At 36.9% G+C, this 26,261-nt stretch overlaps 1 protein-coding gene across 2 annotated transcripts in view; it reads right to left on the reverse strand.

Moving 5' to 3' along the window:
- Nucleotides 1-3,950: 3,950 nt before the first annotated feature.
- MAP3K21 (mitogen-activated protein kinase kinase kinase 21) overlaps nucleotides 3,951-26,261 on the reverse strand; it is a 43,022-nt gene continuing 20,711 nt past the window's right edge. The window contains exons 3-10 of one of the 2 annotated variants that reach the window (XM_049830556.1): nucleotides 22,562-22,710; nucleotides 21,636-21,811; nucleotides 16,843-17,083; nucleotides 14,857-14,979; nucleotides 11,371-11,521; nucleotides 10,232-10,326; nucleotides 7,638-8,390; nucleotides 3,951-7,245 (exon numbers count right to left, since the gene is read on the reverse strand). In XM_049830556.1, the coding sequence (XP_049686513.1) occupies nucleotides 6,821-7,245; nucleotides 7,638-8,390; nucleotides 10,232-10,326; nucleotides 11,371-11,521; nucleotides 14,857-14,979; nucleotides 16,843-17,083; nucleotides 21,636-21,811; nucleotides 22,562-22,710 (2,113 nt within the window). In that variant the 3' untranslated portion in view covers nucleotides 3,951-6,820. Of the gene's footprint in view, nucleotides 7,246-7,637; nucleotides 8,424-10,231; nucleotides 10,327-11,370; nucleotides 11,522-14,856; nucleotides 14,980-16,842; nucleotides 17,084-21,635; nucleotides 21,812-22,561; nucleotides 22,711-26,261 lie in introns of both variants that reach the window. The other variant, XM_049830555.1, reaches the window with a different exon arrangement.

Consider the following 26,261-nt stretch of genomic DNA (forward strand, 5'->3'; position numbering starts at 1 on the left):
TTCCAAGGAGAAAAGCTAATTAGCTTGCATTACAAGATTTATATACTGATAGCTTTCCATACAGTATGTGTATCTCGCTGCTTCTCACACTCAGTGCTGAACTGTTATTTTTAGCTTACATTATTTTACAACAAAGGCTTTTGTGGATTACAGACTCTCCTGGCTCTTTCACTGTTAGCAGCAAGATAAACTTAAATTGGACTATATAGAAAAGGAGAAAGTGGAGACAAAACTTTCCTACTTAGGCTTCTTTTCAACTGTAACCCAGCCTCATTCTATCCTGACTTCCACAGGTATTCAGAAAAATTCACCAGGTATCAAAAAATTTTTTTTCAAAACAAGCATTACAATCATTGTACACAAAAGTTGAGGTAATTCTCTTCTTTTGAAAAGCATTCGCTATATATATTCATATTATACAGACATTTATACAGTGCTTTTTATCAGAGAACTACCTTCAGTAATATCTGTTGAGGCACATATAAGCTAGACCCCTCTATTTGGCTCACATACAGCTAGAAAGGGGGAGCATTGCCCATTCCTCTTCCTTCAAAACTCTGAAAGTATTAAAAGGTTTTAAGGTAAAGGGAGAAAAAAATACTCTAGGAGTGTATTTACAGCTACAAGAGAATCCCTCTTTCTTTTTAGTATCCTCAAGAACATAATGTGCAAACACAAAGAGTGCCACTGAGTTTCTGCAAGGGATTCAGTTGAAATCGCTTAAGTCACTGGACAATATATGCCTAATATATGTCTTTGACACCTGATGTTCGATCCATCTGCTTCCTAGCATAACTACCTCTTTCCATGAGGCTTAGAAAAAAATCTTGCATCCCTCCAACTATTGATAACATTTATCAGGCAGAGTAAGTGGCATCTAACACAAGGAACAACATCACTTTCATCCTGGAAGGTAGCAGAGAGTAAAAAGGCTTTGTAAAATATTATTGCCTAATCCTGTCTGCCTTAATGGAGTTTAGAAACTTCTGAATTATTCAAGTGATTTGCAAAACAGTGAGGGGAATGAATAGTCCTCTTGTTTCTGTTTTCTCCTGGGCTCCAAATATGCAGACTCCCACCTGCTTTCATAACAACTGGCAAGCCCTCAGATGACTAGACTATTCACAGTGACTACTACTACATCAAAGATCTTAGCTAGGTATATCTGAACTCTTGGCAGGGAGAAAGGACAGCATAGAGTTTATGTAAATTCTCTGGCATGCAAAGAACTCAGCAGCTACAGTAGGCAGGGCTGTTAGGTACCTTTCTTTGGAGAAGCATTAACAGCTTTCTGCTCAGAATTTCATTGTTGTTCCCCCTCCGCTTCCCCCTTTGGAGGCCAGACTATTCATGAACCCCTCCAGCACCCACATGAGATTCAAGTTGTCAGACCCTGCATACTTTGGTGTGGTGGGAGGGAAGACTGATGTTCTCAGATATAACGCACATGTTTTTAAAGTCTATTTAGCAGTGTTGTAGAGCATGAGTCTCCATATTAATGATCACTCAAAGGAGTAACACAAAATTTGACATTTGACTGAAGTTTGACTTGTTTGGTCACCCAGGCTGAATTGATGACTCTGCTTTTAAAGCAAACTGTAAAGATTTTGAACAGATACAAGCTGTTACCTTGAGAGGCACTGAACTTGGCCATCCTGACGCCAGATCTCAACTACTGGAAGCAATTTGCTAAAGCCTAGATGTGAGAATGGTCATTATGTCTTTATTTTTGAAATTGGGGAAAAAAGCCTTTGAAAGTAATTGAAGAATAGCAATTACCTAAATCACTTAGGAAAAATATTTTACATGACATGAATAAAATATGAGATGGTATTAACTACAACTTGCTTAAATGTCACCAAGTCACCAGTGGAGTACCCCAGGGTTGATACTAGGGCCGATATTGTTTAACATCTCCATTAATGACCCAGATGCTGGGACAGGGTGTATCCTCAGCAAGTTTGCAGATTACCATAAAGACTGTTAGGAGTGGCTGATGCACCAGATAGCTGTGCTGCCATTCAGAGAGACCTGGACAGGCTGGAAAATTGGGCTTAGAAGAATGTCATGAAGTGGAAATCCATTTGGGGAGGAACAACCCCATGCACCAGTACACACTGGGGGCCAACTACCTGGGAAGCAGCTTTGCAGAAAGGACATGACGATCCTGGTGGACAACAAGCTGAACATAAGCCAGCAATGTGCCCTTACAGCAAAAAAGGCCAATGGTATCCTGCATTAGAAGTGTTGCCAGCAAGGTGAGGGAGGTGATCCTCCTCTGCTGCTCAGCGCTGGTGAGGCCACACCTGAAATGCTGGGTACAGTTCTGGGCTTCCCAGTACAAGAAAGATAGGGACTTACTAGAACAAATGCAGTGCAGGGCCACAAAGACAATTAAAGGACTGGAGCATCTTTCATATGTGGAAAGGCTGAGAGAACTGGGACTGTTTAGCCTGGAGAAAAGATGGCTCCAGGAGGATCTTATCATCGTTCATAAATACCTGATAAGGGGGAACGAAAAGGGAGCCAGACTCTTCTCAGCAGTGTCCAGTAATAGGACAAGATGCAACGTGCACAAACTAAAACCCAAGAAAATTCAATCTGAACATGAGAAAATGTTTTTACTGTGAGGGTGGTAAAACACTGGCACAAAATGCCCAGAGAAACTGTGGAGTCTCCATCTGTGGAGATACTCCAAACTTGACTGGACATTGGTCTTGGGCAACCTGCTCTAGCAAAGGGGGTTGGACTGTTTCATCTCCAGAGGTCTCTTCCAACCCAAATTCTGTGAAACAGAAAAGTAAATCCATCCTACTTGCATAGCTCTGCGGATCTATTCTCCAGCATATTAGAACAAAAAGCATTTATTTTGGTTTGAAAAAGCTATTTTATCAAACTAGCTAGATCATTAAGGATATTGGATGTCTCACAGTATTGAGATGACTAACTTATATTTGTTTTGCTCATTTTCACTTATGTTCAAGGGGAAATCCATTACACACTTGCAAGGACTTTGGCCTTAATTTAGAATACCTAATACTGCAATCTTAAGCACCCCCAACTTACATAAAAAAATGTACTGGATAAGAGTCTCATTAGCTCCTCATAATGCATGCACTGTAGTGATCTGACTAGCTGTATTAACAAGGGAGGTGGCTAGGGAGAACGGGATCTTTTCCATTACCACACACTTGTATACAGACCTTAATATTACCATGATAATACTGTGTATAAAATAAACTGCCTGTGCAGCTTGGTTTATAATCTGGGTTCAACACTGATGCTCACAGGCCATGCAAATACTTGATACCTAGCCAGCCTCACTGGAAGCTCTACGCAGGAATGTCTTTATAAGATTGGGCTTACAGCTTGGAATTTCACCACACTGCTAGAGACTTTGCTGTATCTTGCCTGTTGCCACTGTGCAAATGGATACGTCGTCTTCTCCTTACTGAAAGACAGGCTAATGGCATGATGGGGGAAGAGAAGAGGGAAGTTCACAAAAAGATGTTAGAAAATATTCCAAGGAAAATACTGGCTTCATTTGCCTAAAAAAACCCAACTAAACAAAAAACCCAAAGAACACCCCCCTCCCCCCCCAAACCAACAAACCCTCTGCCCCAAAACTCCCACAACAGAAATATGTTATTCCTTACCTGTATTCTTGATGCTGAATCAGATGCAGAATTTATTTATATCCACTGCTCTACCTCCACTAAGATATGCAGCCAACATTGTAAAAGCACCAAAAGACATTATGGTCATATGAAAGAAAGAACAAGCTGATACCATATGTTTCTGCCCACATCAATTGCAAGAAATTACAGGAATATTCACATTAGTGTACTGGATAATTAATCTTAAAGTAACAATAACAGGCTGGCCATAGTCTACAGTTCCTGGTTATTCAGCAGAGAACTCCTTTGTACATGTTAAGAAAGCAATAAATTATATTTTTCAAGAAAATTCAGGTCACTTTGCAATACAGCAGCTACAAAACATTTATTTTTTAAATAAAAACATTTAAATCATCAGGTTTTGTAAAACAGCACGTCAAGTGTTTATCTTAATCTTTGTAGTGTAAGCACCTTCAGTTTTATGCTAAAACAATCAACATAAATTATTATTTGGTCAGGCTATTAACCTACGTTGAAATAAATATACTTTTAACCAAGACAGATCACTTAATGCATACCAGATTACCATACCTTTATAGAAAGTTTCTCTGGTGACAAGTGAAATACAGACTGTGAAACCATGATTACAGCAATTTTTTCTTTTTCTTTTTTTAATTTCAGTGAAGACTGGCCTATAATTTTAAACTATAAAAACAATGATAAAGCAGTATAGACTATACCTTAAAAAAACACCTGCATCACATAAAAGAAATATTTGAGATGGCTTACCTAAACTGTCTCAGAATAAGAGGTGGAATACAAACTCACAAATTAGTTACAACGCACTGGGCTGGTCATATCATATGTCCCACTCTTATGGGAAAGTATCCACTGAACAGGAATAGAAATCTTTGTTTAATTACAAGAGAGATAAGCCACTGATAAGTGAAAACAATATAGCTCACAAAGGGCTTTTTATGCTGATACTATTGATTACAAAACATAGGGTGCAAAATTAAACATTTAAAATTATATAAACCTTAAAAGTACAGAACAGAACTTAACAGAAGTTTACAAGTCAAAATACTTCAGCACCTGAGATTTTCCTGTAGAAAGCCAGAGATACTTTCTTCAGAAACAAGTAATACAATCAACTCTTTTTCTCTCAGTATTACACAGGAATAATTGATCAAGAGTTGAAATATATTTAATGCTCCAAAATTCTAATTAAGCCTTGAAGATAAATCTGCTATCAACCTATACTTAAAATTTGATCCATGTGCATTATCTAACTGACATCATTTTATGAAAACATTTTGTATTAAAACTGGAATAGACTTCATCTATTAAAGTGTTCTGATGAAATAAAAGCAAAGAACAGTATGCAACTTGAACCATGTTGACAGAGAACCAAGAACACTGAAAGAGAAACAGGTTTGAACAAAATGTAATAACTTAATAATCTGCTATGCAAACCTTTAGTTTTACCGACAAATAGTGGTTATGCCTTTACTTGTGGTAAACTAATACTTTAAGGAAATCCTTTTCTATTTTCACTTTGAGAGCTGGGATGTTGCATTTGCTGTGTTCTGCTCTGTGTGATTAAGAGTATATTATTTTGTATGTATAATTATCCATCATCCCCAAGGTGGCCACTGTACTGCATATCAGTCTTGGAATAGAAACCTTCTTTTTCAGTCCCTTGGTTTTGAAGCTTTAAGCAATTGTGTTTTCTATTTAACAACTGAACTCCCAGACCCCAGAGCAAAGGAGAAGAAAACATTTAAAACAAAGGTCTTAACAAAACAGTGTTCTGATGAGAACATAGTAGTTTTATTCTAATGTTATCTAATTTTATTTATGAAGACTATTTAAATGTCAAATGATATGCAAAATTAAGACTTCAAATACTGGAACATGAGGGATGTTCCTTTAATTCTAGAAAAGCTTTCATCAAGGAAAGTATACTGTACATTTGGTTTTATTTAATCACTTAGTGATACTGTAAAAAATTAAACTATCAGTGTTATCAAGGTTAAATGTTCCTCCCTCCACAATTAACTACTTCGAATTTTCTGGAACCTTTCTATCACTGAAAACCAGTCAAGCATATCTGTTTCTGTTCTTTAATTCCTAAATTTGAATAACTGGGCACTCAGTAATAACTTTAGGAAGAAAAGCTGCACAGATTATACTGAAAGATTTAATATTAAATTATCGCAGTTTTAAAATTTGAGTGCAGTAAAACGCACCATTGGCTCACTTAAACCGCAAACCAATCGTCCTTAAAACCCATCATCTTTCCTCAGCACAAGGTGCAGCAGAGTTTAAAAAACAGAAGAGGGGCAACCCCCTCCACCGCAAACAAAAAATCCCAAACCAAGAATATTGTTTTCAGTGCAATCACTGTAGTCTTCAAAAGGTTAAGAGTACAAATATTTACGTTCCAGTGTATCCTTACCTACAAGGAATGTTGTTTCACATTATAAAGTATGTCAAATACTTTTAATCCAATCGCAATACTGAAGTTTACCCTCTCAAATCGATATCATGGCTGAAACCTAAGTGTTTATACAAGCAGTGTAACTTTCTGGAGAAACTAATGCACACAGTTTGAAAGTCCTCACAAAAACCAAGGGCAAAGACTGCAAATTCAGCTGCTGGTCCTTAACCAGTTTCAGATTCAAACACCAAAAAGTAACCAGCTACATAATGAGGAGTGAACAGAGGCTCCTGCATCAGCACCTTAAATCCCCTGCCCCACTCCCTATTTCTACAGGCCACAGAGGCAAGGCTCCAGACAACCACTTCTTAGGCGAAACTCTTCTTGATAGAATACAACCTTACTGTATGTAATTAATTTTTTCAATGTGCAAAAGTTAAATTTCTAGCAAAACCCCTCAAACCTAAAAAAACCTTCTGTGACGCTGCAGAGGGAGGTGGGCGTGTTATTTCAGTCATTGAAAATATAAGGTTCACCTAGAATACTATTTTGCAGCATTGTGCTTTTAGAATTACTAGCTGGGATTCCAAGGAACATTTGAAAAAGGCACTTACTACACTTCTTAATTAGCTGCCCATTTTAATAATTTTGGTACTATTTGTCACAGTACATCAGAAAACAGCAGCACAAAGCATTAGAAGGACAAGAATTTTGTATTTGTTCCCCTTTAAAAAGCAAACATTTTAAAAATGAAAGGCACTCACGACAGAAACTCTCTCTCCAGTTCATATATAGATGGCCGACAAGTTTTGCTCTTCATTCTACATAAAGGCACAGTACAGTCTCTGTTTTGACCTTCCACATCAATATCAAGTAATGAGGGCATGTGGCAGTTAGTTCTTTCCTCAGTATCTGGCAAGAAGTTAACATCTGGATCTACGTTGCCCTCTAAGTATTGAGAGTCTTTAGAGTTTGGTTTAATAATACGTGGAATAATCTGCCACGCATCAATTTTACTTCTTAGAGAAGAAGGTCGAGGCCTTGATATAATATTGACAGCGCTTTGCTTTTCAGTTGAAACACCACTGTGATTGCTTCTTTGTTGAACAGATGGAGAGTGCAGAGTTCCAGTAGCTGACAGAACTGGTAACGTGGAGGCATCATTGGTTGAAGCAAATCCATTAGCTAGGGGAAAGGAAAGGCCAGACAAAAAAAGACAATTTAAACCATGTGACTTCTTGATTTCTTTGCCGTTTGTAAAACTGGGTTGCCACAAACACTAGCAGGCTTTTTTCCACCAGAAAAATTAAGAGGCTTGTACATCTGTGGGGAATCTCCTGAGAGGACTAGCAATGCTCAAATAACATTTTTGCATCTATATATTCTGCTAGAGGCCGTAATTTATTTTTTACTGCTGCAGAAGAGATATAGAGAAAGCATGGTTAGTTATGGTGGCTGAGCTGACACATACCAGTGTAACAAATATCATAGCAACTCATTAGTGAATGGTTAGTTTCCCTACATTTTCTGTTTCTATACTTAAAAATCCCCTACATTTTAAGTTCTTAATTACCCACCTGTGGTCTGAAAATTGTTCCCATCTGATAAGGTTCGTTTGTGACCCAACACACTTAACTTTGTCGAGGAATCATTTGGCACGTTTTGAGATTCTTGTTTCAGACAAAGATTAAAAGGCTGATTTTTTAATCGTGTAGAAACCGTGTTAGGAGCCAGCTGTATCCTCTCTTCTCTCTTACTTTCGGAAGTTTCAGATGAAAAGTCATCAGTGGAACTACAGGGACCACAATCATCAAGCACAGGGCTTACAAACGCATCTTCACTGTCAGATTGAAGTAGGCATTTTGTGGAAATGGAGGGCATAGAGAGAAGATTCACAGTATTTGCAGCTGGATTTAGGGATGGAATACTTGTTTCCTCTTTCTTAGACTGCAGTCGTGTAGGGCTGGCACTCCTGTGAAATTTTGAAGCACGCTGAAATATTCCATCACGCTTCTTCTTCTCATCTTTAGGCAAGAGTTCATCTGGACCCTGCGATTTGTTCAGCGCTCTGATATCTAAGCCCAGGGCAACAGATGCAAGGAGGACAGCACACCCATACAGCACTGAATCAGTCTTCTTTTTCTGCAGTGTCCTGCTCAGACTGTTTGTAGGTGTCATTTGAGGAGTACTGTTTGTAGAACTAGCAGAGGTTCCTTCTTCAAAGCTCTCATGTTCTACTGTATTCTCTCCCTGATCATCTTTCCAAAGAGGTAGATTAATATAGGCCTGATTCGGCAACTTAATCGGCTTTGGTCTTTTACTGTCCAAACCTTCAGGGAGAAGTTTCTTATCAGTACAGACACCTATAAAACATTACAGTATACTTTAAGATTGCAATTCAGCTATTTTGCTATTGCATGTCTGCATATGTACACCATTATTTCCTTCCACCTACACAACTATTAATCTTGAGGTATACTGTACACCCCCTTCAGATGCAGTCAGAAGCTCAGAGACTCACATTGTAAGATTCAGAAATGCAACCTAAGCCTAATCCGCTTCATGTTCTTTTGATATCTTTAAAATAGCAGAAGTACCATTTTGCTACAATTTCTTTTTAGCAACCTAAAAGCAAGCTCTGTTAGAATCAACTTGCGGATCAATCTTCCTGAGTATATAAGTTACCTGTAAACAAATTATATTTTCCACATCTGAAAGACTTACCTTTATTTTAAGGGAGGCATAATGTATCTCCCAAACTTTATGCACTTAACACAGTTGAAAAGCAGATACTGTCTTTGCATTTTCTGTGATATTTGAGGATTTGCAACATGTTGGCAGTGCTTTTCAAAGAACATGGAAAATATTTCTGTATGGACTACAGTGAGGTAATTTACTATACACAAACTGCCAGGTAAGATCTGGAACACATTCTTTACAACACTTTCAATTAAGCCATGTTCCAACATCCAGCATGTTACTAGAAATTTTTCCAGCTAATTCATTACTCCATGGTGGTCTGGAGTAAAAAGTAAATTTGACATCTCACACCTAATGACAAATAAAATGGAAGGTATAATTTGACTTACGTGTGTTATTCTACTATGAACTACTGAATGCTACAGAATAAACACAAAAAAATTTGAAATGCAAATATGTAAACTCGTATAACCTTCTCTGTATGTAGGGTTTAGTAGTAAGCTAATAAATCTATAAAATTACTATTTGTGAAGCCTTGATTTTATACCCCTAGCAGTATAGACAAAGATGAAAACGCCTTTTTTGGGGGGGGAGGGGGTGAGGGAAGCAGTGTTCAAGCAGCTCACCACTTCCTCTACCAGCTGGCATAAATCTAGCTGCTGGTATGGGCACCAAGTTATAACACACATTTTTTTCCTGACACTGGTAACTTAATTTTCTCAGAAAAGAGAATCTGTAGTATAGAAAGTGTGTGCAAATTTGAAAATTACTAGAATACTGTACAGCCACAACACATTATAGTAATATATGTGTTGCATATAAATATAATAACATAAAAGCAACATACAGCTATTATGTTCCTGATCCCAACAGGATTAAGTAAGTTTTCCCTTGTGATTTACCTATAAATTCCAAAATGTTGCCTAAACAACTATAAGATTTGAAATCTACATATTTTTTCTTGAAAATGTAGAGAATAAGTCTCACTTAAAAAAACAGGGAACTATTATCTGGGAATACATCAGGGCTTACAGGTTTTTAAACTACTATGCATTTTTTAAACAACTATGCAGAGCCCACTACTAATAAGTCATTAATGATCACTTAAATGTCAAGACAATTACTGATTTAGATATTTCTTTTTAAAAGAAGCTAAAAAAGTGGTGACTGCAGATCTCATATACAGATCAGCCTGCAACTCAAAAGCATGGAAAAAAAAAAATATCTCTATGTGGTACTCCTCACACACTATGTATATTTCTTAGCTGCTAATGATGGAAATGTAAAGATGTGAACACTTGCGTTTTTTTATAGATAGGTTTTTTTGCACAGGAAAATGATTGCTAGCATGACTACTTTTCTAATAATCTGCAGAATCCTTGAGGAATTCAAGCAATTGAATTTATAACACTGGAGGTAGACTTAATGCCATTATATGGCAACTTCCACTTTTTTAAAAAATAGCTCTTACCTTGGTCCACAAATAGTGAAGCTAAGGGAACACCCTTCTGATTTTTCATTAAAACAGTTGACCAAGGGTTGCTGCCATCTGAAAGGGGTCTTATTCTGAAATAACAACAGTTATTTAGATATTACAGAGGATACCATGCTCATATACACTTTGACAGAAAATTACTAAAACAGCTTTCTTTTTAAACTATAAACATGTAGTACATAACTCGAAAACAGTAAAGCTTTCCAAAGGTAAAAACCAGTTTTATATAATAGCACAGAGTCATATGATTATAAATTGGTAAATGCCTTGTATCAGGTATTCCTTAGAAGATGAAAATTTCAGGCCTAAAAAGAAAGCCAATGAAAAATGGGGCTTGACTACCTATTGAAGAACAGAAGTTGGTGAAAACCTGGACAACAGTTTCACTGTGACAAAAAATGATGTGAATTTTGGAAATTTATTAAACATAGTGACTTTAAAACAAACAAAAATATCATAAAGACAGTTTCAATGGATGGTCTGGAACCAAGTAGTGCCACAGGTAAATGAGTGGAAGTCTCTACCAAGAAAAAAAAAAAAAGGCACTATAAGTAATTATATATACTAGAAGAGACAAGGAAGAGGGTCTCTTGCTTCAGTAAAACTGCTAATCTCCAATTTTGAGCAATCAGAAAAAATAATCTGGAAGTGAATGTGTCCAACTGATTTTCAGAACCCTTTCACCCCATGTTTGTCAGCGTAAATGATGTTGCTGGCGTGAATTGTGCTTCATGTACGCAAAGGCAGTCAGTCTTACTTAATTGCACTGGAAGTGCCCACTGGGGGCCATGCTTGCAGTTTCTCAAGTCAATGTGAGGAAGGGCAAGAAAGATAAACAGGCCATGAATGTCTGGTATGCATTAGTAGCTCAGCACCCCAGTATGTTCAAGACTCAGAAACCAGAGATAAAGTGTAATAGATAAGAGCCACTAAAACTAAAACAGTAACTGTTTTATCCTCAAGTCTATGTGGGGGAGCTACTCATTATTGATGTAATCCCTAAATTAATTAAAAGGTAGGACTGAATTTTAGCTGTAACTAGAGTCTGCAGAATTCATCTCACTCACAACAGGAATGCTTAATATTATCAAACAAACAAAGTGTAGACGACATACTTGTCCTTACAATCTGCACGATCCTTTGTTTGAACTGAACTTGGTCCCCATGTACAACCTCTCTTTTTAAAACTTCTTTTCACATCTTCAAACTCTTCTTGGTGATAAGTTGTGCTCCTTCCCCAAGTTCTGTTGCTTTCATCTGAAGTTACTAGAGATTGGATTTAAAAACACAAACAAAAAACCCTCACGTATAAATAGTACTTCTAAAATCAAAATATTTTGACAGACTATTTTCTCCACTGCAAAAGCATTTTGACACAGTAAAACGAGCACTACACAAAATTTGAGATGATTTTTTTTTCTTTTACAAAAACCACCACGCAAACTGCACTGACCCAAAAAAGAGCAAGCAAGAAAAATAATTTATGAGCTGACAAGAGACCCAAATTAAAGATAAAGCAGCAAACCAATCATATTTTCCATGCTTCCTTTAACTGAGAACCTTATATTTAGGAAATTCAGACAAGTGAGTTAGACTGAGCACTTAAATTGCAATGAAGAAAATATATGCCGTGGAACAACTGGTATCAAACGAAACAGAATATTACAATTGTGACAATGGTTAAACATTTTCCTTCTCACTACACCAAAACAAATTATGCTTTTAAAGTGTCTAACCTTCATTAAATGCTTAGTCTTTCACTGTCTCAACTGTTAAACAGAACCAGCACCTTTGAAACATAATGAAATCTTGCCTTTTTTCATAACCCCACTGGGAAGTTCATATTCACTTGTGATATCTACATCTTGCTGGTACACATATACACTGTTTCTTCGGCCATTGGCTGTGTGTGTATCTGTTTTGGGAATCACTGAGGAAAAATTAAGAGAATGTAGTAGAGATCTTAGTCAAGTTGACTTCAGAAGCAGAACCGTTGCCCTTATATTTTTATCTTTGGGTCATAAAGCCCAGATCTATAAAGGCACAAAGCATCTTTTGATATCAGGTTTTTACTGTAGCGTTTAGAGGATCCTCTTTCTAGGACCAGACCCAGGCAAGCAGATTTTTGTATACGACTGACTAACGGGAAAAATAACTTGCTATCAAGATAGCATGCTTACAGCTATGATGGAGAGACCTAAGAGAAAAACAACTTAGCCAGTTATAACAGCATGATAAGTGAGGTGGCACTTACATGCCCGTGGATCTGCCACTCCTGCACTGCACACCTTCTCTCCAGCACAGCTTCCCCTATAGTACGGCACTCTATTTACCTTCTTCATGCTCCCATTTTCAACCACATTCCAGGGCTTGTGGAATACATATCTTATTGGTTTTCCTCCTTCCTTTAAAACACCTTTCAAAATCAGCTGAATTTGTTTCAATAACAAGATTTACAATTAACTAGATTTTTATTTTAACTTAAAAAACTTGTAGATTTGGAAGCTAGACTCGCTCATGACAATGTGAAGCAATCAAGTAACCAATTGTTAGATACGCCTGTTCAAATCATCTGTATTTGAGCGAGTCTTCTTGAAACAAAGACACTTTGAAGTTAAATCAAGATAAAACATTATTGTGGGAAAGAGAATTTATTTTGCACAGGTGCAGATGGGTGTGGACGCTAAATTGTTTCAGCTAGATACTCCTGAGAGATCTGATAAGCTTTTAGGTAAAGCCTAGGGTTCCAAACTCAGAAGCAGAAGTGTACTTCTTTTAAAGGAGAGCCTTTATGTTGTCCTGTATGTTCTAGTCCTACAAATACAAATGCCTGCTCAAATTAAACAAAACAAAACAAACAAAAAAAAAAAAAAAAAAAAAAAAAAAAAAAAAAGAAAAACCCCCAGTGGCACTTAGCACACATACAAGGAGTGACATTGGTATATCTTACATAAGGCTATGTATTTGAAATAAAAAAACCAAACCCCTCAAGTTTTCAGAATCATGCCAATACCTGACACTTGCTTCATTTCCAAGCATTTCCATAAAGAGCAAGGAAAACCAAAGACAAAACGAGACAGTCTTGATTATATGTAATTATTCCATTTTACCAAGAAAAACCTTTCTCACCTTTCTGCACTAAAAAACCAAACCAATCAAAAAAACTCCACCACATGGTTTGAGGTCGGGAAACCACTATCAACACAGATACTGTGTCAGCTAATTTCTGAAAAAGACTTTAAGTAATTTTCCTTCCATCTCATATATTCATTAAGAAAAGCAAGACAGGGTTTGTCCACCCCTCTCCTTTATCCACAACATATGGGTAGTAATGGTCCTAATCCAGGGAACTATATTAGTTACAGTTCAAACAAATAATAAAGTTACTGCCAGAGAAGACAACACTTCTCCTTTAAATATTAATAATGAAAAGGATTTCGTAAGGCAGAGGTATTCCAAAGGAGATGAGAGATCTGGTTTCTATCCAAACTTTAAGCTTCAGGTTGGTTAAAATCAATCAATCAATCTTTAAACTAGCTACAGAACAGTATGCAGAAAAAAAATCCCCATGCATTTTGATTTCCCCTCCTCCTTATTTACATCTGATAAAGCCAGATTCTGAAGTAATTTTCTTCAGAGGTGACTACCCTTGGAAGAGATGACAGTCACCATTCATAAGCAGTCAGCTAGAACAGGTTCCACTGATTTCAGAGAGAGAGAGAAACTTGAGGCTTTTTCATCTCACATAGCATTCCATGCTAAATAAGGATAATTAGTCTGCTTTGCACAACAGATGAGAAAGTACAAATGCAAGCAGTGAATCCTCTAGGAATTCTTTTCCATCTCTACATATCTCATTCCCAAATATAAATGCAGACTTCACTGTAACAATATGATCAGTATTCTTCCATATTCATGGTACATCCACTACAAGAGCATGAAGACACCTTCCCTCGGTCATCAGTGTACATGGAATAATGTAGGCCTACAACCATACCCATAATTTTGCTTTTGTTTATTTCTCTTGGTTTCAAAAAACCTAAAGCAAGCTTTCTTCTTTATTTTCTTCTAATTTTGTATTTGCTTAAACCTTCCTTCTCTTTTGATATAAGCAAGTTGGGTTGCTGGCTGATGCTTCAGCCTTTCCATCTTACATGACTCCCTTATTCTCTGAATATTTTTTTTCCTTTTTTCTTTTTTGATAGTCCATAACTGATTTCCTTTATCAACTCCAATACCTAACAAAAACTTGTTTTCCATCTTACATGGGTTCTAAATGTGACACTTTGCCTTTTGCCATTATAAATTTTGATTCTTCGTTGTTTTATCCCAGTCAGTTTACAAATGAGTTCCTGAAGTTATTCAGGAAATATATAAGTTTTAAAGCATTCAGAATAATTTTGAATTGCTGAAAATCAGTTAGCATTTTAGCAAGATTATAGCTCCCATCAAAGAACAAGTTGCAAATGTTAGAACAAGTTAAGGGACCTGGAAATTAGACAGAAATCTGTCTGGAATCTGATACAACTACCAGTGTTTCAGTGAGCATATGGAACAGTCTGTATTGACCAAATGAACAAACAAAAATGGTGGAGACTTACACTGTATAGCTCGAAGACGAGGAATTATTGTGGGGCTACTTGATGGACTAGAGCTGTTACTGTTTAAACTCCTTCTCTTATCCAGATTGGGGGAAGCCTGCACTGTTATTTTGTGCTGGAAATCTGTAAGAGAGTAAACCAAATCAGTTTTAATGTTCTAAATAAAAAAAATCTTCAGGTAATTATATGGTTTTACTTCTTAAAAAAATTAAAGCTATATCATTAATTAGACTTGATAGTATAAGAGACGTTCATGTTAAAAACACTGACAAACTAACTCTTAATGTAACAACTTAGATAGTCAAACAGGCAGTGTTTCACACCTTCACAGACACTATATGAAAGGCTTGCAGTATCGTCAACAAAAGCAGGTAGGTCCAAGTGGACCCAAACTGAGATACATCCACATCACAAGCTGTTATTCAATCTTGTTGGTAGTCACAGAGGGAAAGAAAAATCTCAGTATTTCATCTCAAAACAATCAATATTCATGGCAATTAGATTTGCCTGATTTTTATTAACATGTAATTCATATACAACATTAAAAGCAGCATTAGCAAAGAAGTCACATCTATCAACACATTAGAAAAACAAGACACCATATTACAGAATTACAAATATTTATAGCAATGTAGTAAAAAAAGAACAACAAATATTGGCAAGTAGGGAAAAAATGATGAAACAAAATTTGACGATATGCCCCTCTCTAATCCCCATCATCAGTGCAATTAGATTGCACTCTAGTCTTACAACAGAGTTGTCTCAAGGACAAGTTAATCTGGATGATTCTTGACAACAAAGAGCTAAGTGATACACTCAGTAAAACTGTTTATCACCTTTTCAAGTTAAACATGAGCAGAACTGGAAACAAGGGACAAAATTTTTAGTTTAAGCTTGTGATCCACCATAAACCAATCTAACATGCTTGACTGGAAGGCTGTAGTGTGATTTTTATTTTATTTACCCTTATTATTAAAGTAAGGAAAGAGAAGCTTATTTCACTAGTGCCAAAACAGTACTCTAAATACTACCGTCCCCTTTGTCTCTTTCCAACTACCAGACAGCTATGATTTGGTCAGACCTGTGTTAGCGTGGCATTAAGTTCCTACTGCATTAGTAACAAACTGACAGACTTGACCTGGACACCACTGGAAGAAAGCCTATCAACACCAGGATACTGGTACCACTGCTGAAGCCTTTCCAACCATTGGCATAACCTTGAGTTTCCATAGTGCCATCTCGTGGCAACATTGAAAAGGCACCACTAAACCAGTCCCTGACACAAAACCCCAGCTCTCTACAAACATGCCTCCTTTGCAAAGGAGGCATTTTAATGCATTCATGGGTGGAATTAAATGCTCTAACTCTCAAATTATACCATATTTGTATTCTGAAATAATATCTTCTGTTGCTATTACAGTGTTTTCTTGCAAGAAGTAAGGCAACAAAGATTGTAACTGCTGTGTTATATTTGCAACTGCAGTAAGCATGCAATTTGGACCTACTACACCTGTACCTCCACCCCTTTACGAAGTGCTGGTTTTCTGCTAGGTATTTGCAAGTTTAGGGCAAACAGAACTAATATTTGGTCATGTTAGAAAGTTCTGGGATATGATAAAAAGGTACTTTTCTATCTGCACAAAAAGAACGATAGCAAGAATCTGAACTGCAAACCAGTCTTAAATCATGTGGCTCCCATGCTAGTAACCTTTCCCTCCAGATACAACAAACTTCTAGCTGAATCAGATGAAAGATTCTTCCAGCTGAAATGATGACTTCTCCACAAGAATATGATATGTGCAAGTTGTTTCCTTGGCGGGTGGTGCGGGGGGGCTATACAACTCTTACCACACCCTTTTGCACTGTTAGGGTAGAAGGACCTGGCAATGATTTACAATAATAGCCAATACTGAAAACTTCAACCATGAACTGAAGCTTGCATATTTAATCATAACATATATTGTGAACTTTAAAAAGATTGCAAACCTGAAGGCAAACTAATCCTGTGTCCATCTTTAAGTTTTAACCGGCTCCTTTTAAATTTGCCCTTCCTCTTCTTTACATTGGGTTTCTCTTGATTTAACTGGAATATCATGATATTCAGCTCACGCTCCAGTACGTCGATCTCACGTTCTGCTAACTGTTGCTCACGGCGCTTAAGTAATTCTTCTTGAGATTTCTGCTGAAGAGCTGCTCTTGTCAACTCCTCTTCTCGTGATCGAAGCTCCTGAAGATAAGATACATGCGAGTGAAACTAAGTAATAATGTGAAGATTGTGTTAAGGATATATCAAGTGCACAGTAGGTTGTATTTCCTCATCTATTTTCATGATGCACTATATACATGCAACATGCACATATGACCTTCTGACAGTCCTCCATTCTGCATAAGCCAAGATTCCGTATCCGGACACAATCAAGCATTATGCAGATTTTCTTTTAACCATTTAACTTGAGTCACTTAAGGCAGGTAAGCACTGGCAATGGGGACAACACATTCAATCAGAGATTATCAGCTTACACCTAGCAGAAAATGTGCTCCAAGTACTTCACATCAGAGACTCTTCCTTAGCATAAGGGCTGCTCTTAGATAGTTGCTATGAACTAACATAAAGTCAATGACCTGACGAATACGCAAATGAATGTCTTTATCTTAAATTTTCTAACCTTTCCTGTTTTTCAGCCATGTATTAAGTAGCACTTTTCTATCTAGAAAAGCAATCAGTATGACACCAAATGAGGATTAGTGTAATGGGATAAATCAAGTCATAAGACAGAAGACACTTCTTTCTTAATTAAAATCTAGCAGGTATCTATATAACATCAAACAGCTACTAACCACTGAATTACCACACACTCTCCAACCATCAATGCCATAGAATAGTTGTTCTTCTCCCTTTATTCTTTTTTATTTTGGAGAAGGAAAAGCTTTAGTAAGGAAGTTAGTTAATTTTTCACAGTAAATGAATCCCCAAGGCTAAACAGCTGTAAATCTACCATCTTAAAATTATCTTAATCTTCAGCTTCCAAAATCTGTTAATATATATCTGAAATTTAAGTAGACCTCCCTTATAGTATGGGGCATATTATACATGAAACACTTGCCCAGAAGTAGTCAGTACTGCTAATAAAAGAGACTACAGGAAAAGGAGAAGCTACGATGTGACTGATACTGTATGTTACTTGCTACATAATTTTTTCATTTCTACATATGATTGAGTAAATTCTACCTAGATAGAAATTGAAATTCAATTCAAAAATAGAAAACCAGCATTTGAAATTAAGCTATGCTAAAAGTTCTGGATAATTTAAAATTAATTCATTTTGTCACTGTACAGTCTTATAATTGTGATGTCTTTTTTTTTTTCCTCTCTGAGCAGACTGCTTACTTCTGCGCACTGGTGTCCAGCAATGTTGTATGCCACCACAAGTCCTTATTGCATACAGTGAAAGTAAAAACCAAAATTTCCTGCTCTTTTTAACTTCCACTTTGTCTTGAACAAATTAGTTTCTGAGCTATACTACTCTGGTGTTTTCAAACGAGGGGGAAAACCACTGCTCTCTTCTTGCCAAAAAGACTCTGAATGTCAAAAGACAGGTTATCACTGAAGCAAACTGGTTCAGTGAGAAGTATCTGTTCCTCAGAAAGATACTTGTTTTTTCTTTACAACTATAGCATATACACACTGCTTATCATAATTTTCAAATTTAACTGAAATTATTGACAAATTTTATATGGTTTGCTAATTTTGAGTGAGCTTGTTTCAACACAATATTAAAAAAAAAGTTGTGGGTTTGTTGTTTGTTTTTTGCTTTTTTTTTAATCCTCTCTGTTTAACATACACAGTTTCACAAGAGGCAATTCTACCTCTGGGAAATTCAAAGGAGCCTGTCTTCAACCAGCAAGTAAGGTTTTGGGTTTGCGTTTTTGTTTTGATTTGTTTTTTTGTTTGTGGGGTCTTTTTTAAAGACATTTAATCACTTAATTTAGAGATTGCTGCAAATTCTCACTTTCCTCCTCTTCCTGTCCAGTCGAAACTGGATAACCTAAACCAAAAAGTACTTTAGATTTTAAACAAAAAAATCTTTATTACTGTACTAATACAGTAATAAACACGTATTAGGAGACACTGTTGATTATCCATCTCTCATTGTCCTCAAATTCAGGTTCCATAAAGCTCAGTAACTAGGCAAAAAAATGAGGGCCCTTATTGAAAAGGTAGACAGTCTAGAAAAAGTAATAGTGTTTCCTCACTGGCAGATTAAGTATTTACTCTTTTCCAAATAAACTAATTAAAAACAGACTTACTGCAATTAGTTGTGCAATCTTTCTACACCACTCTACAATTAAAACACCCATTGTAAGGAAGCTAGGAAAGAATTCTATATTTAAGTTGCTCAAGAACGTTTGTCAAAAGAAGATTGTGATCTTCTCTTAGAGTGGGCGTCACCATCACTCATTTAGAGCAAGCCCTTGAGGAAATTCCTCCAGCTAAAGAAGTTCCTCTTTAACAGGGCATGAGACTCCATGCAGGGTTTTTTTGTTTGTTTTATTATTATTATTATTATATAAATACTTCATAGACATTACTTTCTCCCTAGTACCTGACTGTAAAACTGATAATGTGCCAAATTAAATAAGCCTGCAAATATGAAAACCTTGTCTAAGTCAAAGTTACATGCCTTCATTCTTAAACAAGTTTACTTAATTACGGCAGATGCCTTTGGAGATGCATTTACTTTGGCATATGAGAAGTAAATTTCATTTTATCTTTTCCCCTCTGTAATTAAGCTTAACTCACTTTTACACCAAAAATATGACTCTTCTCCCAAAGCTTTGCACCGACTTATTTGAGTTAGTCAGATTTTTCTTCAATGGAAAATCTCATACTAGACTAGTGCCTCCAGAAAATCAAAAAAATAAACAAAAACCTGAATGGGAATGCCTGTTAAAATTGCTCCCAGAGTAAAAAGTGGAAAATGGTTGGTTGAGCAGCTGCTGGAGGGGCAGAAAAGAGAGTTATGCCCTATGGCAGGCTGTGGCAAGTAAATGCAGTGTCTGGTGACCCCACGACAAGTAAAAAGAAAAGTCTCTACTCTCTGTAGAGGAAATATAACCACCTGCAAAGGAAGAGATATGACAGCTAGAGGCACACAACCCAGCTCCAGCAACCTGTACGCCCACTGCAGGCAGGGCAGAGACTACAAAGACAACACTTACCCAGTTCTGTGAACTGAAATAGAAGAGGGAAGAGCAGAGGGCAGAAGAAAAGGCAGATAGGAAGTATGCAAGGTTATTATTAACGACACTGCAATCCTAGTGGTGATCAATAAATTCTGATACCACATATGCTGATATTACGGTAGATCTGTAATGTCATACCCATCACCAGCCAATAGTCCACAAATAGCCATTTGTGATACTTGATGGTAGAAGTGAGGGACAAAGGCTATTGACTGTGACTTGCAAGATGAGAGTTTAGTTTTTGCTTTTGTCAAAGTTAAGTAACTACATCTTTTATAAAGATTCCTTCACAAGTCACTGCATCTCAATTCTCTTCTATCTCATCTACTACCACTTCATGAAAAACAACAACAAATATATACTGAGCAATAATTATAGTGCAAGAAAGACTTGCAAAAGAGGAGTCTGTTTCTACTAGAAGCATTTCTACCAGGGACTCAAGAGGACACCTGGCCTTTATCAAGCTGTCTAAAGGAAAATATAAACCTCAGGGTGATTAAAAACCAGTTGAACTAAAAGAGAGGGCAAAGAGAATTATCCGTGAATGCTCATTTAGCACAGACATATGATATGAGAATACAGAAAGAAGATCAGTGACGGGAATCTGGATAATAAACAAGAGAAACTGGATTAACTGATTCATGAGTACAAGTTTGACCTAATTGATCTTATTAATATCTGGCAAGAAGATTTCCAAAACTGCAACACTGAAAGAGACCAATATTATCAATCTGTTCGGGAAGAAGAGAGATAAAAGCACTATTCCATTTTGGGAAAAGAAGCCATGTGAAACATTCATATAATAGCATGAAAAGCTTTTCATTCCCACAGCTGAGGAGAATGTTCAGCAGCAGCTGAAAATTTGCAGTGATTATAAGATTAACTAATGGGTAAATAAACTCTGGTTTGTTTGTTAAGTGATGCATTCAGTTATCCAAGAAAAAAATAACACGTTCTATAAAGAGCCTAAGTGCCACATTTACAGATCTACAACCTGTTTTCTTTGGGGAGTCAGGTGTAGATACGTTCCTCTCTTAACTGCCTGTACCTCCCAAGTGAGCCATTCATATGATAACCCTCACTTACTACCATAACATTACACTTCCTGTCAAACTTAACATTTCACTTCAACTCAAATACCTCTAGATATAGTTTCAGCATACAGAACTATTTATTGATTTTGTTAAAGAAGAAAGGGGAAAAGCAACATTGTCTGAAATTCGAGAAAACTAGTATTCAAATCTTTTCTCTAGAGTAAGTTTGCTGCAAGACAGTTACAGGGTTATCTTAAAGTACTGTCCCAACACAATAATGGAATTTAAGGATAGTACATCCAGCAACAAGAATAGGCAACTTAAATTAATAATGTTTTAATGAGAGAGTAAATCCTTTCTCCCAAGTAGTTTATCCTCCACTACTAAATCAGGTTTCTAGTAGTATATTGGTAAGCCACAAATCAAAAGTGCAAAACTGCTATATCACATAAATACACATACCATTCCTTCACTGCCATACAATTGGAAGAATCAACTTACTTTTTCCTTGGTCCTCAATTCATTGAATATCTGCTGAATTTCCAATTTCCAGTCATCTTGCATGGAATGGAAAGATTCTTGAGGCATTTCAGTCATAACTGCCCCTTCAATGGCAGTAAGCTGTTCAAGAATTAAGGCAAACGATGGTCGGATATGAGGGTCCTGCTCCCAGCATTCTAGAATTTATCAAAATCCCATCAGTTTTTAATAATACATAGAACTTTTTGAAGAACTACATGAATTTCAAGTTACTTGCTACTTCAAGTTCTAATGTGTTCCCCTTATCTGCAAGGTTTCCCTAGTCCCTTGTCCATTTACAGAAGTGGCATCTACCTACCTGTACTCAGAGGACTATTTTCATATTAATAGCCAATTTTTATTCATCTCTAGCTTTAGGATCTGAAATAGCAAAACTAGCAGTACTGCACAGAAGGGATACATATGACAGGTAAAGAAATTAATTGAACACAAGGAAATAGCCATTAGCAAGCAATGCTTACTTCTAACGTATTTCCAAAACATTCTTGACATTCAGGAAGAAACAATGAGTTAAAAATGGCATTTGCCATTCTTCCCCTTGGGATTTTAATCCTGATCTTGTATTGATCTGTAGTATATCCTGTAGTTTATGAAAATTAATGCAATTTGAGTGTAAAAGGAGATCAGTAAAACCAGAGGAAAAAAAAAAATGTACTCCGTCACTACCAAAGAACTTATGCAGTACACTGTAATACTGCATGACTTCCTCAGAAACACATTCAACTGTCTCTAACACCAGATTGCTGTGAGAAGAAAACCAAAATACTTTGTACACAGCACATTATGAAATGAGGTGTTTATTTTGCAACCCCATGACTATTACAGGCAAGGATACATACTCCCAAAACATAACTATTTAAATACATAGGAAGAAACAACATAGATACCTTTCATTAATTTTGCAAATGGTTCAGGACAGGTGGATGGAATGGGCAAAGTAAGCTTATTGACAGCAACTCCGTAGGCCACAGCAAGCCCATCAATGCCACGGTAAGGAACTTCTCCTGTAAGCAGTTCCCACAGCAACACTCCATAACTACAAGAGGTAATTTTTTTAACAGTTATTTTCTGAATACTGACACATTGTTTACTCAAGAACAAACAAGTATCTGTCCAGCCATGTACTGAAATTCATGAGGATTTCCCATGTGAAAGGTGAATGCCTTTACGAGTCGGCTCTACTTCAGTCATCTTGCACCTTTCCACTAACAGCGATTAACCTAACTGGATGCGACTCTACAACTGGCTCGCACTCCTATTCAAAATGTAGCCTTAAGTCACTTTTGTAGAAATGCTAGTATCATGTAAATCCACAATCAGAAGTCTGAATGGCAGGAAAACAAGAAGCCTTCTCCCCAACAAAAAACAGACAAACAAAACAAAACAAAAAGAAAACTTCAGCAGAGCATTCAGGCCATTACCCTTTCCAAACATTTCACGACAATTTACCTAGATGTACAGGCTAATTCTTTAAAAAAATAATAGTAATGAAAAACACCAGAAAAGCCCCAGCTTTGTTTGGAAGTCTGCATTTCTAATCCCTTCTGTGTTATATAAAAGCCTGTTAACTTTTCACTTCCCACAGAAGATGTAACAAGATTGAGAAATTATTATGCACACACAACTGATTTCTCCATACTAGGGAAAAAAACCCCCAACCCCCCCAAAAAAACAACACTGTCTCCAGTGAAACATGGTGGTACGAAGAGATTTTTTTCTCAGCATCAGGTACAGAAATCGAGAATCATATGAATTCCTATCGCAGCAACATTAACCATAAGAATTTGTGCTATACTCTCCACTCTAGAAGAAGAGCTGGGTTTTGCTTTTACCTTCTTTGGGTCTGTATGCCCAATGCTTGTCTTGCTCAAATGATCCAAGGGCCTACAAAGGGATGGGACGGCACTCTCACTGCTGTTGCTCTAGAGCTCCTATTCCACCACCACTGAAATGGATAGCTTCCACAGTCATTTTTGTGGAAGCAGGAATTTTTCCTTTTAGAATATAAGCCTAAAGTGGACTTTATGACTGTGTTTGTTCCCTGCCCTTCTTCTCTTCCTGTCAGGGAACCACTGTCTGTAGAACAAGGACATAACAGACAACCTATTGCTGCTTTTGAATAGTAAAGTGAGCAGGCAGAGGGAATAAACCAGAATACAAAGTATTACTCTTGCCCCTTTCTCTCCAGGCGTGTGAAGAAACTACCTGCAAGTTTTGCAGGACTGGATTGAACTCTCCTACATGAGGAGAAATGCATACAGCACTGGGGTGGGGGTGGGGGGGGTGGGGGTGTAAGGGCTATGTACCCCTTCCCTTATTAAGTACCCCTTCACTTATTAAGTACCCCTTCACTTATTAAGTACCCCTTAGTACTAGAAATACCACCTGAACTACAGCAGCTATGACAGGGAGAACACACACTAGTTAAGTTTTTCTATCACTCTCTCCTTAATGAGAAAAAAAGTCATTCAGCATTATGCAAGACCTTACAACATCACTTTAATAAATACTAAAACAGCAAACTACGCAGTATCAAGCACAAATATCAGCAGTGTTTTGTTTATCTACATTCTGTTTACCCAAGAAGTTTTGCCTATCATAAAATCTTAGAACAGTAATGAATTTATAGCACTAACAATTAATCAAAAGCTGAGGAATACAGTCTATTCACCCAAAAAAAGAAAATAGAGTAAAAAAGGAAAGTCTTGGACTTCTTAATAATTTCCTCCCAGTTTTTTCTAGTCTAATCTCTGCACTTGCTTGTATACTCAAAGAAGGATAAAATAATGAATTCCAATTTTGCTTTAAATCAGTGGTACTTCTGACAATGAGTACAACACTTCCTGTGGTACATACACATATTGTGCGTGACGGAGGAATTCTACTGAACTACATCTCATCTGTGTGCTCAGGGAAAGCATAAAAATAATGTCATGATCTCTCAGCAAGCGTAGACTGTTCTTATTTCAAGGAATTCCCTTGTTCAGACTATTCTGTATATATTTTAGCAGGAACTCTGAAGTTTAAGCAGAACAATACATTTAACTAAAAAGAAATAATCTTTCCTAAAAAGTTGTGTCACACTATTAGTTTTAGTTATATTTACAATTCAAGCCTTTAATCCCAAGTGGTCAACAGTGCCAAGAGGGTGGTTGTAAAATTTTAAACAGACCAACACAGTAATAGCCTGGAAGCACCTCTTTTAATGTAAGTGGTCTTAATATAAAGCATCAAAAGCCAGTGCTGTGGGGGGAAAACTGTGGGGAGGAACCCTAAAGACATTCTAGTCCTGCCACACTGGAGTTTTGGGGAGGTACTAATCTATCATTATCTAGGAAAACTACTACTTATTAACTCTCTCAACTATAGAAGCAGCTACTTTGTGTATTAAATTTCACCAGTCCATGTACAGTTGTCCTATGTACAGTCAGAGCTTCTAAGAAGGAGCTTTTTTTAAAAGAGCACAAGCCACGTCCTTTTCCACCTTCAGCAAAAGGCCAAAAATACAGGTATAATATGTTTGAATTACACATTTTTAATCCACAAAAACTAATACACTTCTAAAAAGATGTCCTTTTAAGTACTTTCATTATTAAAAACTACTCTCCTGCTGTCAAATGTGATTTAAGCCTTACTATATCTCATTCCAGCAATAACTCGCTGGTTTTACATATTTTAAAAGCTGATAAAAATGAAGGTAATTAGAGTTCTCAAAGTTTATTTTACTCTACAATCCATCTTCTAAAGCAGAGGTTACCAAGATTGCTACATGAATCACTTCAAAATTATACAAATGTGCCAGACAAAAGCAGCTGCTAGTTCTGCTGTACAGTAAGTGCTTCCCAGCCTTGCCAAGAGCTCGTACAATGGATGCACGTGTTACTGTAAAGACCACTGCTAAAGCACACCATCAGCACTTGGAATTCTGTGGGCATATTTGCACTTCAGGCTCCATACACAAAACCAAGACTGACATACCACTAAGAAATGTGTGATGACCAATGGAAGGGTAGGACTGAAAGACTGGAATTCTTGTTTGGGAATTTGGAAGCATATGCCAAAGAATTATAAATGCAGTAGTTATAACTCGTTTGGGAAGCAAAAGGATACCCATGTAGGGCCTGGAAAGCACCAGTTCTGCTATCTAGGATGACACCTGAGAACATGCAGCCTCTCTGCATGAAAATACTCCCACAACATTTCTGAGCACTTGCTGATTCTGGAAGACTAGCTGCAAGTGTGAGTATACTTGTGCAGCCTCAACTGCTCTCCCCTCCCACCCCGCAATGAGGTCTGCAGATTTCTTTTGGAGACATACACTGAGTGCCGAGTGTAACTGAAGTTTAGAACTTTCCTGAAATATACTGTGATCTTGTCTTAGACCCATACTTAAATTTGTAACCTGAATGATTTTTAACACAAAAAAACCCACTCCTATAATCAGTGTATAATCAGGGTATTCTTTATTTGCTTCTCTTTTAAAGAAAGAGTAAAGATAAGCAATAGAATAGATCAAGGTGCAGTAAGCAGAAAATCTTAGAAGCCAAGAAGGTCGAAACTATACTGTACAACACAGCCTTTCTACTT

The sequence above is a fragment of the Accipiter gentilis genome, chromosome 28 (assembly GCF_929443795.1).
Source record: "Accipiter gentilis chromosome 28, bAccGen1.1, whole genome shotgun sequence".
In the NCBI taxonomy this organism is placed as follows: Eukaryota; Metazoa; Chordata; class Aves; order Accipitriformes; family Accipitridae; genus Astur; species Astur gentilis.